At 28.9% G+C, this 16,693-nt stretch overlaps 1 protein-coding gene across 1 annotated transcript; it reads right to left on the reverse strand.

The window, feature by feature from the left end:
• Window positions 1-4,922: 4,922 nt before the first annotated feature.
• LOC133672622 (uncharacterized) lies at window positions 4,923-8,576 on the reverse strand. Its single transcript, XM_062093088.1, has 3 exons — window positions 8,112-8,576; window positions 7,886-8,015; window positions 4,923-5,515 (listed from the first exon to the last, which is right to left on the reverse strand). Exons 1-3 carry the CDS (start codon window positions 8,490-8,492, stop codon window positions 5,241-5,243), a joined length of 786 nt encoding a protein of 261 aa, XP_061949072.1. The 5' UTR covers window positions 8,493-8,576; the 3' UTR covers window positions 4,923-5,240.
• Window positions 8,577-16,693: the final 8,117 nt, after the last annotated feature.

Genomic DNA, 16,693 nt, shown 5'->3' on the forward strand with positions numbered 1-16,693 from the left:
ATTTATTGAAATTATTTTTTTATAAATAATAATAGAAATCGACACGCACATAAAATTAATTAAATAAAATATAAGGAAAAAATATTATGTAAGGCCAAACATACTAAAAATATTGTCGAAAAATAAAATTTTTATTTTTTAAAATAAATCTAATCTATATAAAATGAAAAAAAAAGATATATAAAAATCATATTGGCCTATTAAATACACATAATATAATTAAAAAAATAATTGTTACTTAAACAAGGCTAAATGAGCCAAAACAATCACGAAAAAAATATATTAATTAAAATATAAATTTAAAAATTATATATAAAAATATATATAAAAAGTATTAACTAAAAAAAATAAAAAGTCAAAATTAAAACTAAAAACAGGTCAGACGTTATTGGACCTAGTAAATTAGGTCAAACATTTGGACCATAAGAAAAGTGCCCACACACGGACCTACCCTTGCGTGAGCCCTTAATTTTCTTAAAAGTTGATGTAATCCGCATAATATTTTTTGCAAAAAAAATAAAACAGACGACTCATTATCTGAAATTGCTCAGAATATGGCCACTATGATGGCCGAAAAATTATGGTTCTTGGTTTTCTTTGCTTAGAAACCCAATTTTTAATCTATTTTTAACCTAAAACACTTAGAAAAGATTTTAAACAGATAAACCAATAAATATCCATAAAAACCAAAAAAACTACCAAAAAAAACCCGAAACAAAAACTCTTCCCGAGCTTAAATCTGGTTTTTTAGGCAATTCTAAGGCTTAAAAACATCTAAGTGGAACCCCTCTCACTAAATGCAACATTTTATACAAAGTAGATAATTTTGATGGCAGGAATCATTGTAAACACTGATTTTTTCTTTCTAATGTTGGGATCTAGCAAGTCTTTATCTTTCCTCTCTCTAACTAGGGACTAAAATATAAGGAAATGAAGTTTTAGACCACAATTGAATCTTAGATGTTCAAAGGGACCTAAATTATATTATTTGTAAACCTAAGGACCATAATGTATTTTTTGAAAACTTTGTACACATCACACATTTTGGCTGCCTTTTTCATTTAGATCCTTCTTTTTTTTATGTTGTCTTCTTTGCATAAGAAATCATAAAGCAATTAATCTTTAATTTAGGGTCAAATTGCCAACAACAAAAGTTTAAGGACTAAAGTGAAAAAATAAAAATATACAGTAAGTGAACGATAATCTAATCTCTGAGTGTGTGAATAATACAACACAATGTTTTGTCTACAGCAAAAAACCTACAAGGTTTAGTGTTAACAATTATATATATATAAAAGATGAGACTTTTATCCTTTTGTGTTTGCTAATTTTGTTTATTAAAATTATTTTTTTAATCAAACGACAATTTAAATAGACAAACATATTAAATTAATTGAATAAAAAAATATTATATAAGGGTGCACATTTTAGAAATATTATTTGAAAATAAAATTCATCTATACAAAAGATAAAAAAGATTATAGATGAATCAGAATAATCTTTTCAAAAATTAAACACACACAACACCATTAAAAAACACCTATCCAAAAAAAAATAATTAAATATTGGATATTAATTGAAACATAAATTCTAAAAAAAATACATATTAAAAAAAGATATCAATTAAAAAAAATAGCTCTGGTATGATGGTTTAACTCGTCAAACCTGTGATCCAGGTCATGGACTCACCCAAGTTTAATAATTTTCTTCTCTTAAATTTATATATTTTTTAATAGAAAATAAGTCATCTTGATTGCTTATTTTTTTTTTATCTAAACCCTAGTATCTAGGAATCCACTAGACCCCAACTAATATAGTCGAGCCAGGACGACCCACTAAAAGGTAAAGCTTTCCTAGTAATGGTGTATTCCATTTACAAGACTCAAACTTAAAATCTTATTGTACTGAAAAGAAACAAACGTTGAATCACTTGAACCGACCAGCATTTGTATCTTAATTGTTTATGCTTACATCGATATGCTCTTCCCTTCTTGGTCATTATCTCTTTGAAATTCTTAATTAAGGACACGATCATGCACCAAGTAAGATGCATAATCATTTAACTTAGCAACATTAGTAACATTTTATATGATTATCTTCACATTAATCTATCATATATGATGATGTCAATTTCTCATCATCCCTTTGTCAGCTAAGAAGCATCCCTCCGCAACCAAATATGCTAGTTTTTCATCTGTCAAGTGACTATGGAACGTGGCTCCACCCTCCGCACCAAAGGCAACGTCAACGGTCAACTTCCCAAGAGAAAGGCAAGAGGCACGTGGCACGTGGCACGGACCCACATGTTCCACAAATAACTACATGGGGCTTGGAAAATTCCGGGGCCCCTCTCAATTTGCAGATTCGAAATTTAGAGGGTGCGTGCTGAATATAATGATTATTTTTTATTTGAAAATATATTAAAGTAATATTTTAAAATTTATGTTTTTAATATCAGTATATAAAATAATTTAAAATCATAAAAACATATTTTAAAATTAAAAAAATAAAAAAATATTTTTTAAATACAAAACTTAGTATCTAGTAAGAACATGTTTAGGAACGCGGTGCAAACTACGTTCTCAAAAAGTTTTAATTTTTTTTATTAAAATTTAATATGATTTATACGTTTTTGATCGTTTTAATGTGCTGATATCAAAAATGATTTTTTAAAAATAAAAAAAATCATTAACATGTATTTCAACATAAAAAATTATAGAAAAATAACCGCTACCACACTGTCAAGCATAGCCCAGGTAAGGAAGGCTATGCTAGTATACAGTAAGGCTGTTACAATAACAATTTTTTTATTATTATTTATTTATGAGATCTGTCCAGATTAGAAGCATGAATTATAATTATAATTATACGAGTCATGCAACTATGACTTCTCATCTGCTATTGGGAATTAATGGCAACTACGTTTCCCTACAAGGACTATGACGACGACGTCCATCAGTTCATTAATATTAGGTTTGACTTGATTAATTTTAATTAAAATACCCTCTCTGACCTAATCTTTAATATCTTAATCTAATACTTATTAGTTAATTTTAATTAAGTTACCCTCTCAAATAGTAACGGAGTTATAATTTTTTAAATAAAAAGATAAATTATTAATAAATATTATATATTATATATTATATATTATATAGATATGTGTTATACAAAGAAATTAATTTGAAGTATATTTACCAACTCAAGTCAAGCAAAATTAATTTAAGAATTTTTTAAATAAAAAAACTTACATTATAATTGTTCTCTTCAAGAATTTATATTTTAAAATTGCTTTATAATAATTTTATTTTTAATCTTATTAAAAATATCTTTCTTAATATATTCAACAAACTTTTATTTATCTCTTTCTAAATCTTCCAAAGACTACAAAAGGATTGTCACAAATTAATGTTGTTCTTACTGACTTGTTGTTTTATACAAGTGGATTAAACATAAATATTAAATATTTTCTTTTTAATTTATCTATTATGTTCCTAATTTTTTTAGTTGTTATGTACTTCACTTTTAATCACTAGTAAATTCATCACCATCATTTTTCATATAAAATTCATAGCAAAATACTTATCAATTCATCAAAACTCATTTCAATTCATATCCATTAGCATATAATATTACTCATTCATATATTAATTCAACAAACTCATAAATTATTATAAACTCTAATATTTTCAATAAAGTAATTAATATAGAAAAAAGAAGCTAACAATTAGTAGCTAACAAAGAAAATCAATCATGTAAAGCTATTATATTAATATTTTAATATAAAAATATTTTGAAAAAAAATTAAGGGGGCAATTGCCCCCTCTTGCACTAACGTCTTAGGCTTGTTTGGAAGTGTGGTTGCGGTTACTTTTCAAAGTGTTTTTTTATGTTAAAATGCATCAAAATGATATTTTTTTATTTTAAAAAAATTATTTTTAAGATCAACATATCAAAATAATCTAAAACATATAAAAAAATTGAATTTTTTAAAAACACGGGTTGGCCCGTATTTCCAAACGGGCCCTTAATCTTTAATATCCGAATGTAATACTTATTAGTTCCTATAATAATAACAATACTTAGGTTGGCATAATATATATATATATATATATATATATATATATATATATATATATATATATATATATATATATACACATATATAATACAACATAATTTGGTAATGAAATTTTATTTATTGTTATTGATTTGAGAAAAAAAGAAGGAAGAGAATTGTTAATTTCCAATGACAGAAAGAAAAAAATATTCATTAATATTGATTTCTACCACAAAATAATAATTGATTTTAATGCTATTCAATGAAAAAAATTTCACTTGGATGTTCTCTCAGTTTCAAATTACTCAAGAGAATAGATTTAATTTAAGAAAATTTTGGATTTCAAATTTATTTTTTATTTTTAGATTATTTTTTAGGTTATTTGAAAATATAAATGAGTTTATTTTGATCTCTTATATGTTTTTAGATTAGAAAAAATGATTAGATAATAAATTTTTAGTCTCTATAATTTTTTATATGTTTTTAGATATTTTTAATAGCTTAAATCTGAACACACAGCAAGTGACATCCTTTCTCTCAAAAGGTTAACAATTCACCTGCTGGCCATGGAATTGTGGCCGGCAGGGCTGTTTGAAATTGCAGTAACAATAACATTTTAAAATGTTTTTATTTAAAAATATATTAAAATAAAAAGTTTTTATCTTTTAAAAAATAATTTTCATATCCAATCTGAAAACATAAAAAAAAAATTATTTTAAACAAAAACAAAAAAAATCAAATATTTTGAAATGCACTCCCGAAAGGTGACAGAATAAATGAAGAACAGAAACTGTCTGAAAATAACAACTAACGGGAAGAAACCAATTTCCAGATCAAAATAAAATGTAACTACTGACTACCAAAATTTTACAATCTGAATTTTCAAGTTTTTGATATAATTATCCATTGAGAAAGAAAAAAAACAAGAACATAGTCATAAGCCATCTCAGTTTTTCATGTTTGATACATTCATGCATCATTTAGCAGCAACTAATGCAACCTACCAACAAAGTAAGTAAGATGCTAAAAGCATAAATATAACATGCCTAAGAATCTATCCATGAATGTCTTCCTTAGTTTGAGAATCCCAAAACACCAACGCAAGCCATAATCTAGACAAAACAACAAAGTATTATTCCAAACTTCTAACATTGGGGTTGCTAATCTTTTCTGCTGAGGTGATTCACAGGCACTCCACTGGCTGTTTCTCTGCAGGTTCTGGGCTTTCTAAATTCAATGCCGCGGGTTCTGAGGTATCCAAATTTGTTGCCACAATCTTACATACAGGCAAGTTCTCATTCTTACTCAAAAGCTTCAACGATGAATGAACCTCGATATCACGCATGAATAATCCATCTTCAATATCTAGATTGCTTATATCCACCTCAATTTTTTGAGGAATGTGTTCAGCTGGGCAGAGATATTTTAGAGTACTTCTCATCATCTTCAAATGGCCTCCTGTTACAGCATTGGAGTAAAGTGAGAGATGCAAAAACACCATCAGATATCTTTAAATTTTTGGAAGAATTTTTCAGCAAGGAAATATGATGATTTTGACAAACAAATTTACAGGTAAGGTGGTTCTGATTATTTTTTTCAAATGTTCTGTCTGAAATTTATTTCCACAAACAAACATATTTCTTTACCTAGCAAAGAAACATTATTTCTCAAACATGTGGTAAATTCAACGGGCAAAAGCATACCATTCTAATCAATGCCAGTGGTTGTTACTCTAGTGTTGTTTATGAAGATGGCATCACAAGCTTGGGGAGAAAACTAAGCCAAATGCAAATCAGTATAAAGTGGCATGGTTAAATAGCACCGATAACAAAATTCATGGGAGGTGTGCATTGATTTGTTCCATGGAACCATTCATTTCTATTACATACCTTGCTAAGACATCCATGGATATTTGACAAGGATGTGGAACAATTTCTTTCAAGTTAATGACCTTGTGATTAATCATAATAAACCAATGACTTAGGACAAATCTCCAGAGAACCATAGGTTTGTTTCTCTTAGAACACATTGTGGAGAAGAAATTCTAGGATGAGCTCCTAACACAATGGAGTTGAGTAATTTTTGGAAGAGAGTTAATACCACATCTATTGCAAACATGGTTAACAGATTCAATTTCAGAAACCAACAGTCAGAGCATTATCCATATCATAATGAACAAGGCATTTTGATCAAAGGAAAGGTGTTCTTTGTAGTTGTATGGGCTCTAGTTTGCAGTTCATCTAGTCAAATTTACATCTTGATACTCTATTATGTCAAGAATGTATTTATAACTTTTGCTGGAATGAATCTTACGTTATGCTTGAAAAATGATTGTCTTACCCATCAGAATCAGGACTTGTTACATTAACAGCTGAAAAAAAGATCAGGAAAAGGATCGCAAAATAAAAGACTAAGCTGTCCTACACCGAGGATAATTTACATATCAGAGAGGGTGAAAAAAAGAAGTGCTTTGGCTGATGATGGAGCACTGCTGTCACAATATTTCAGCAGGCAAATTCTCCAATTCCAGCAAACAAAACCACCATTTTTCCTAGAAGCTCAACTGAGACACAAACTTTCAACCCCCCTCTTTAATTTTGAACCCTCCACATTCCTACCTGCTCAGCTAAAAGTTACATAGCCAGTTTTTTCCTGCATCAGACATCTTTATATATGCCTCATAAAGATAAAGGATTCGGATTGGGACTAAAGGCAAGACTCAAACAATGGTGAGTTGTCAAATAATTGTAATTTTCAACTTGCTTAGGTTTATTAGAATTGTCTTCAAGACATCTCATCTTCCATATGCTACCAAACCTAACTTTAGAAAGATATCCAATCAATGATTCTCATGACATTTATCATTCACTAGGACAAAAATTATTCACAAGAACCATGATCATGCACAGCATACCTAAATCCTTAAAGTTTTGAAGAAAGTTAGCATACTAAATAACCTACAAGTGCCACCTTGGAAAAAAAAAACCCAAATCCAATGATTCTTACAGAACTCTCTTCATACACTAGGAAAGACGACCCACAATCACACATAACTTATCTACAAATTTATAGAAAGTCTCATAATGTACTAATAATCTACAAACATCTTATCTACCCTAACATTTACCCCCATGAGAACTTATGAGAAAACAGAGTCACATCCCCACAAACAATATCATGTTACGAAGCCTCATTGATGGGCCATGCTAGCACCAGCCCCGAAAGTTCTTTAGAGGGCATTCCGAGAATAATCCCAATGCTCAAGCATTGATTTGGCACATGGCTAAGACAGAAAACATGGTTGGGAACCTGAGTAGTTTGGTAATTTTCAGATCTGCTGGAAAATCTGGAAATTACAGAATTTTATTTCTGTTTTAGCATTTTATTTTCTAGTCCTAAAGTTATTAGGTTTTCCTATTCTAAATAGGAATAATTATGTTGGAGGTTTAGGAATCTATGTACTTGTAGGATTTGGACTGCTACAACTCTATAAATAACTATGTTGTCTTTCAATATTTTCAATGCAATAATATTAAATAATTCCCAGCAATTTGCTTTGATTATGTTGCTCAATCTCCTCTCAGGTGTGACTCTTAAGAAAACCAGGTGTGAATCCTAGAAATCTACCCACACATTTAATCATAATCCACAGGAAATCTACGGCAACTCAGCCCTGGACAGCTTTTGAAACTCAGATTCAGAACAGCCCCTAAGCTGTCCTGCGCATCGCTCATAGTTATAAAATTTCCATCACTTTAACAATCTGGAAAGCCTCACAAAATAAAGGAATAAATAAATAGTAATGAATTAGACAAGAGTAAAACGTACCTTTCTTAAGACCGGGACAATTTTCTTCTCCTTTGATAACAACCGGCACGTCAACTTTCATCTCAGTTCCTTCATCAGCCCAAGCAAACACCAAATTCAATATCTTCCCTGTCTTTTCATCCCTATGTATCTACAAAACAATCCGAAAAAACATAAAAAAACCACACAAACTTCAAATTATTAAACCCACTTAAGATTGAGAATGAACTAAAACAGTGTGACTTACCTTAATGGGCAATACAGTTCCGGATTCAAGCAAAACCGATGACCCGGTCCCAGCTCGGATCTGAAGAGGGAAAGTAGTGGAGCAAAAGAAAGGGAGTTCTACGGACTTAAGAATGGCTTGAATCTGCTTTTTCTCAGTAGTCAATAATCTCTTCCTAGATGCATACCGATTTGATGGGTTTATATCAAGGAGACTCTGAGAGAAAACCACAGCAGGGATTCTACCTTGCTCTCTTTCTCTAGCTGAAACTCTGCTGCCTACAACCTCTCGAGGTATTGCTTGGATTGTGTGGTAACGTGAAGATTGAAATAGTTGCGGTGGTGATAATGGCTGTTGTGGGGATTGGATTGCCGTCCTCAGGCTTCGCCACCACTTGGCCATAGTGTTATTTTTAGGTGTTTTGAGTTGCAGATTTTAGGGGTTTAAGGTGCGGGTGGGGTGTTGGGGCTTTAAAATTTGAGTGTATATTTTTATTAATTTTGTATGTTGCAAAGGATATCTTAATGAAATATGTACGAAAAGATTAAAATAAAAAAAGAAAAACTGATAATTTTTAAGATTATGACGTTTGTATTTAAATACGTGGAAAAGTTCATATGAAAAAATGATACATCAATATATTTTTTAGTTTATTTTTATTATAATTTCATCAAAAAAAATATTTTCATCGATATGTACTGATAAATACTGCGAGGGCATATTCAATTAGAAAAATTACCATTTTCTAATAAAATATTTTATTTTTTTTGTACAAGATGACGACACGTGTGACTCATAATGTAATATTTCTTATTGTTATGATATTTTATTTAGTGTTTAGATAGGAGCCATAATAATATAAAAAGAAATGAAATATATAAAAGTCACAGCAAAGCTATCAATATAATAATCATATTGGTTTTTAATGTACAATGACATATTCTTGTAGTTCCATATGAAATATAGACCTAACAAACCAATGTTGTCTTACTGGTGTCTATTGTATAAAAAGACATCACATGTATTAATGCATATTTCAAAATAAAGGAATTGTAAAACATAATTATAGATAATTAATTTTAAATATAATTTTATTATAAAATATAAAAAATAAAGAAATTAAATAAAGAAAAAAAAAGTGAAGTGAGAAAAAAAAGTCAAGCCTGGGCACACCTGTTGTTTTTTTTATAAAACAACTCAAGTTTTTTTTTTTTTTCAATGAACAAGCAAGACATGATCAACTAAGATATTTTTTATGGCTGAAAAATAAGTATTTTGAATAATTTGGATTTCAAAACCCAAATTTCAACATATTATTGCTTAATATCACACAAAAAAAAAAAAGACATAGAAATCTAAACAAATCTATTTTCAACTATCATCTAAACCCTAAAACACCTTCTAACTAGTCTCAAAACTTAAAATTAAAACAAATTGAAACAAACTTTGAGAATTATTATTTTAATTTTTTAGAATAACTAAAAGTCTAAATCACTTCAATTTAATTCTTATCTTCAAGATAAATTCATTAGTATAAAAAAAAATATTTTTTTTTATTGTAGATCAAAAATTTTCTCTCTCCTCTATCTTTCCAATAGCTTTCTCTCTCGTTTTCTAACATTTAAGGACTAAAACATAAAAAAAATATTATATGACTAAAATGTAAATAAGTAAAACTATACGTACCAAATAAATATGAAAAATGAAAATCACAGAGACCAAACGGTACTTTTCCACATCTCCATGAACAATAATAAAAACACTATGGATATACAGTGCAATCCGTAATAATATTTTATCTTTAGTTGAACAGAAGGGTGGAAACTTTATTTTATCAGTATGAGTAATGGTTGGAAATTGCATTCCAAGCCTCCAAATGCAAACCTAGGCTTAGAATGGCCTCATCAGCCAGGGCCCAAGAGTAACACAGAGAAACAGCCCAAATCCATACAGAAAATTTACCAATTGATTTCCAGAAAATTTCATTTGGTGAAACCATTTTTGCACCTTATTTCCCACCAGAGAAGTCTCAAGAATTCTCACTTATTCAACAAGTATATAGTGAAAAGGAGGTGGCGAAACTTTCAAGAAGCATGAGGACCCCAACACCCGTGGAGACATTGAAATCTCTTTTTTATGAGGCCAGGGCTCGTCTTGAACATCCTCTTTATGGCTCTGCTGGTTATGTCTATTCCCTTCAACGACAAATTGTCAAAGTTAATGGACACCTTTTTAATGCCAAGAAGGAACTTGCAAGTTATATTGGTGAAGAACACGCAGGGCTTCCTTCATGTATTCAACCGATCAGACTGCAAAAGCAGTTGAATCCTTCTTCTTCGTTTCCAAGTCCACCAATCCTGAAATCTGCTCCTCATGCAGCAGTGAAATGGGATCTTTCTAAAATTGATCGGAAGGAAATTGACTTTTTTACCGCTGCGGCTACATTACATCATCAGGGTATTCCTACTGTGATACCATTAAGGAATAATGGTCCAACTCCGGACCGACGATAACAGAAGCAGCAAAATTTTGTAGGTGAAGCAGACCTGACTTTGGATCATGAATTGGATAAAATGGATTACAGCTCCTCAGATTGATCAATCACCAGCGGATCATTGCCTCAATATCAACTCCAGTCACAGAAGGGACAGCACCAAACGCAATCGAGAGGACATTTTGGTGTAAGTTGGACCTTTCTTGGTTCTTGTTAGTTCCCTGAAGTTATTTTCCTTTCACGTTTACTTTCTTCGAATCATGTTTGTAGTTTGTGGTTTCTTTTTGTTCATTTGTCATTGACAGCATTTAAGTTTATTCTTCATAGCATAATTTTGATAGTTGATGCATCTTTTTTTATCATGTGTACTCACTCGTATAGCTAGATTGGTTTTTCATAGTTACCTAGTTCAGTTACTTGCATATAATCACTAATCATTATTCCATCTTTGATATTTCCAGTTTGTCCTTGTTCATGGAAAAACTGTTTGCTGATATATCCTGCTGAATGCCAACAAGCCAAAGTTAATATAAGTAGGATCTCTGTATGAAAATGCAAATATACATCTGACCTCTCACAGCTAAATGAATTTACAATCAGATTGACATCTCCTCATTACATTTTCTCTCTTTCCTCCTTTACGCAGCTCAGACACGCCTGCCAAGCCACCAATGAACACCACAGAGAGACTTACGTCTGATACATGAGGATCCAGCAATATTGTTTTTAGAAGACTTTTGGGATACTAATGAAGGATGTAAATTTGATTTTTCAGTAGAGATTTGTTTCTCTTTTGCTGTCGTGGAGTTAATCACTTTCATGCAGGTGTGGAATATGCAAATGATTAGATGTTAAATGGTTTCAAAAGCTTTAGTGATTGTACAAACACCAGATGACGGATGGAGTTTGTGGCCTGGAATTTCTTCTACAAAACCATGGTGGGTTTTCTGAAACAATGCCCTTTGGCGTGCTTGGCGCATCGAAAAACACACATGGCCACAAATTTGCAAGCAGATTTGGAGTTTTCAGAAACTGTACATCTCTTTTGAAATTGTCTTTTATGACATAAACTCAATCCAACGTTGTAGTGTTCATTAGATTCATATTATTTTGTTTAATTTCATGATATTATTATGTTGTACTGAGGAAAAAGTGATTTTCTTAAGAGCCCCTTTTGAATGAAAACTGTAATCAAATTCAAAACATTATATGATTTACATAATATCACAATTCACAATTACTTACCAGTTTTCATAATTAATCCAAGTTGATGACAATCTAAGGGAAGAGATCCGAGGTTGCCTGAAACACAACGGTTAATGGTTCATCACTGTTCGAGTTTAAGTTAGGAGGGGTAACATGAAAGGTAAATCCAAATCACTGGTTTTGAAATTAATGGTTTGAATTTTATTTTTTTTTAGAAAAAATAATTACCAATTTCAAATAGACTCTAACCACCCAATTATGTTTTTTTTGTATTTTAAAAATATTTTTGAAAAAAAAAATTATTTTAAATTAATATTTTTTATATTTTCAAATTGTTTTGATATGTTAATATTAAAAATAATATGTTATTTTGATATATTTCTGAATAAAAAAATATTTTTAAAAATAACCATTACCACACTCCCCGGCATCCAATATTAATTTTTAAAATTAATGGACTCAATATACCTAACATGGAGATCATGTTGTCCCGAACATGAAGAGAGCCAAATTAATGCAATTTCTGTGTCTTTTGAGCTTGTTTCATGCCCCATCACAGAAAAAAAAATGTTTTAGTAGCCAGAACAAGAACAAGTAAACTGACATGACACCCTTAGTTGATAAAGAGGCTGTAAGGCAATGCATTTATTAGGCTTTTTTAATTATTATTGAAAAGTGAATTTTATGAAAATATTTTAAAAAAATAATAGTAATTAAAGTAATTTTATTTTTACCAAATCTTATTTTTAAAAGAGTTAACAAATTTTTTACTCATGTTTTTTCTTGAGTTGGCTTGGTTTTTTGATCTAGTCAATCTTTCCTATATTTCTTTTAAAACTATATCAATTTAGACTTCAAATCAACCGACCAGGTTAGTGTTGGTTCAATAACCAAAATTATCATAATATTATTAATTTCAACCTTCAATATAAATTAAAGTGTAAATTTTTTTAAAATAGATAAGTTTGACTACAATACATATTAAAGGTAAAATAAATTTTATATATATATTTTTTTGTCCACCATAATCAAACATGATACAAAGACAGTTACTTTATCTTGTATATCATTATCAAACATAATTTTATCTCGGTATTTTTTTGTTTTTAATCTTTATTGTCTCTGTTTTTTCTATCTTAGAACAGTAATGAAACATTATCTTAACTTCTTCTTCTTCTTTTTATATATATATATATATATATATATATATATATATATAAAGAATGAGTGGATATATTAATAATAAGATAGCAAAGCCAGAAAAACATAAAGAAGCCATAAATATACATGGAAGAGCATATAAAGCACCCAATATATATTCTATCAGTTAAAGAAAATTCAACTAACTCAACCAGTGGCGGAGCCACATAGGAGCAAAAGGGGGCAATTGCCCCCTCCCACTCCCAATTAGCAACCATTGCCGCTCTTGATCCTTCCGTGGTATAAAGTTGTGTTATTTTTTTAAGTGATTCATATAAATTTATTGTAGATAAATTAATATCCAAATTAAATAAAATATAGAGATTTAACAGCTAAATCAAACATAATATAATAGAAAAGGAGTTGATCAAAACTAATATAAAGTTGTTTTACTTTTCTATTTGTTTCATTATATAATTTTAGTTTTATTTCTTTATAATTAGTTATTGAAAATGTTAGGGTTTATAGTAATTTATGGGTTTGTTGAATTAATATGTGTATGGGTACTATTATATGCTAATAGATATGAATTTCATATGAAAAATGATGATAATGAATTTACTAATGATTAAAAATGAATTACAGGACAACTAAAAAAATTAAAGACATAATAAATAAATTAAAAAAACATTTAATATTTATGTTTAATCCACTTGTACAAAACAACAAGCTAACAAGAACAACATCAATTTTGAACAATCCTTTTAAGCTATGATTTTAGATGTTATGTACCATATATCAGTATAGAATTGTTGTCAAGAATTTTCCTAATCCTTGAAAAATTTAGAAATAGATAAATGAAAATTTGTTGTATATATTGAGAAAGATATTTTTAATGAGATTAAAAATAAAATCATTATGAAACAGTTGTAAAATATAAAATCTCGAAATTAACATTTATAATGTAAGTTTTTTCATTTTAAAAATATTCTTAAATTAATTTTACTTAACTTTATTTGGTATATATATTTCAAATTAATTTCTATACATAACACATATATGTATAACATATAATATTAAATATTTGTTAATAATTTATCCCCACATTTAAAATTTTTTGGCTCCGCCACTGAACTCAACTATCATCAGGGGAAAAAAAAACCTCTTCCTTGCAAATAAAATCGCCACTCTCGAGACGACAGCTGATTTAAAGGCAATAGCTAATTTAAGGTTCATGATAAGAAGCCATGGCTATTAAGACTTCTTCTCATGGATAAAATATTTTCCTCTGTAAATCTATATATAACTCCTCCAATATAACCCAAAGCTTATTAGCAAAGCACTAGCTAGTTTAATAACTTTTGAACATAAAATAATAGCATCTAGATATTGAAAAGTTTCTGCTATTGTAATTAAATTCGATATAATAGTTACGACTTAAAGAATCCCGACCTAATTTTTATTTTTTTTAGCATGAGTTTTGAATTAAATTGTGGAGAAATTGTTTCGACGTGATCTTGTTGTCTGGATAAGTTTAAAGAAAAAAATAGGTTAAGTTCACCCTGTTCAACCCGTAAAATCTACGACTCGAGTTATAAATTCAAACAATTAAATTAATTTTTATTATTATATGATAAAAAATATAAAACTGATTAACAATCAACCATATATTAAATTATACAATTAACTAAAAACTCAAGAAAAAAAAAGAGCAAAAAATATAAAACTGATCCCGGTAAGTGCATCTAATAGAGCCCCAATATTTATTTATTTATTTTTAGAAAGGGCAAACCACTCCTTTTCTTTTTGAAAAAGAATCACATAGACGACATGTCGCTCCCCATCATTGTTCGTGCACGCAACCTCACACCAATACACTTCAACCAAGTAGTAAATAGCAACATGAATTTGCTATAAAACGTGAGCTCATCTTTTTATTCTTGAAAAAAAACATTACATAGACGACAGGTGTATATATTGTCACATTAAACATAACATTTTGCTCCCATTATTGTCCGAACACGCGACCCCCACCTCACACCACACGTTTTAATTAATCAAGCTACAACATGAACTTATTATAAAACGATTACAACCTCATTTATTGTGATTTATTGTTTATATATATATATATATATATATATATATATATATATATAATTTCGTAGTTGTAATGCCATAAAGTAGGGCTATAAAATGTGTAAATTAACTTAGATATCCATATTAATAAAAAAAGTATTCATTAATTAAAAATAAAAATAAAAATAATTCATATGATGATAAAATTATATCCCTGTTGTTAGAAATTGCCGAAGCTCGCTCTTGGAAGAAACCTTTGAGGGTCAGCTGAGTTATACCTAACTATTATATATCAAATTCGTGTATTTTTTCCACAATTACTGCATCGGGTAGCCTATCGAGGACAAGCACAAGATCCACGACCTCTCTAGCATCCTGTTCATACTTCATTCTAGAGCCAAATTAAAACTATTGACGAGCCTCGTCAAGATTAATTCACAATTTTTCTTGTGATGTGATGGATTTGATTACTATAAAATATTTATTTATCGTTTTTATTTTCAAATAACAGAAACTTATTCTATAATTATTATAAAAAAAATTTATTTTTATATTCCTGTCTCTAATTTTTTAACTAATTGTTTTTTATAGTATTTTTTATTTAGAAATACATTAAAATAATATTTTATTTTTAACATCATCACATTAAAATAATTAAAAAATAATAATTTAAAATATAAAAAATCAAATTTTCATTAAAAACAGAATTTCAATGTTGCCTTACAGAGACTCTAAATTAAGAGAGAGAAAAGTGATAAAGATGGCAAAGCAATAATGAGTGGAAAAAGAACTAAGGAAAAGTAGTTTGGTATTTTAGCATTCCACGTCAAATCCATGCACGTGATGAACTGTATAGCTCATGCCAACTCATCAAGAGCCAGTCAACAGTAGAAAAGGAATCGGAAGGAGAATTAAAATACCAATTAAATAAAGTTGAAAGAGACAAAATGGTGATTTGCAGGCGGTAGCTCAACTCGTGATGATCATCAGGTTATGATATTCGCCTTTTTTTCAAGTTAACAATTCAGTTACTATTGGGTGTGTTTGGAAGACTATTCGTTGTTTTTTTTAATATATTTTTTATTTTAAAAAAATTATTTTTGATATAGAATATTAAACATTAAAAAAATATAATTTTTTTTTATTGAGCTAAGCTTGGTGGGCCACCAAAAATATGTTATCTTTCCTTTTCTTTTTATTTTTTTCCCTCTTTGGTCTCATTTTATGTTAATTAAAATAGATTGGTGAAATATACATGTGGCATGCCCTACAGGATATTCGATTTTAATTAAAATGAAGATGTTAATATTTTTATAATAAAATATTATTCAGTTTTTACATTGTTTTTTAATAAGATTAGAACATTTTTATTATATTAGCATATGTTATTTTTGTGCAGCTCTATATAGTTTTTCTTTCCCTTGAATTTTATTAAATCACATCATCTTTAAATTAAATAAATAATTTATATTAAAAAAATAAAATTATTAAACTTAGTCAGGTTCCTAATATAAAATTATATATTTTAATATATATCTATCTCTTTTTTTTTTAATTTAGATTTTAGTTAAGATTAACAAATTTTTGTCAAAAAATACAATTAAAATGCATGTACATTCATTTTTTACTACACGAGTATCCAAGTCGATCAAAGATGATAATATCAGCATTGGATTGGGTCATA

This window comes from Populus nigra, chromosome 14 (genome assembly GCF_951802175.1).
Source record: "Populus nigra chromosome 14, ddPopNigr1.1, whole genome shotgun sequence".
Lineage (NCBI taxonomy): Eukaryota > Viridiplantae > Streptophyta > Magnoliopsida > Malpighiales > Salicaceae > Populus > Populus nigra.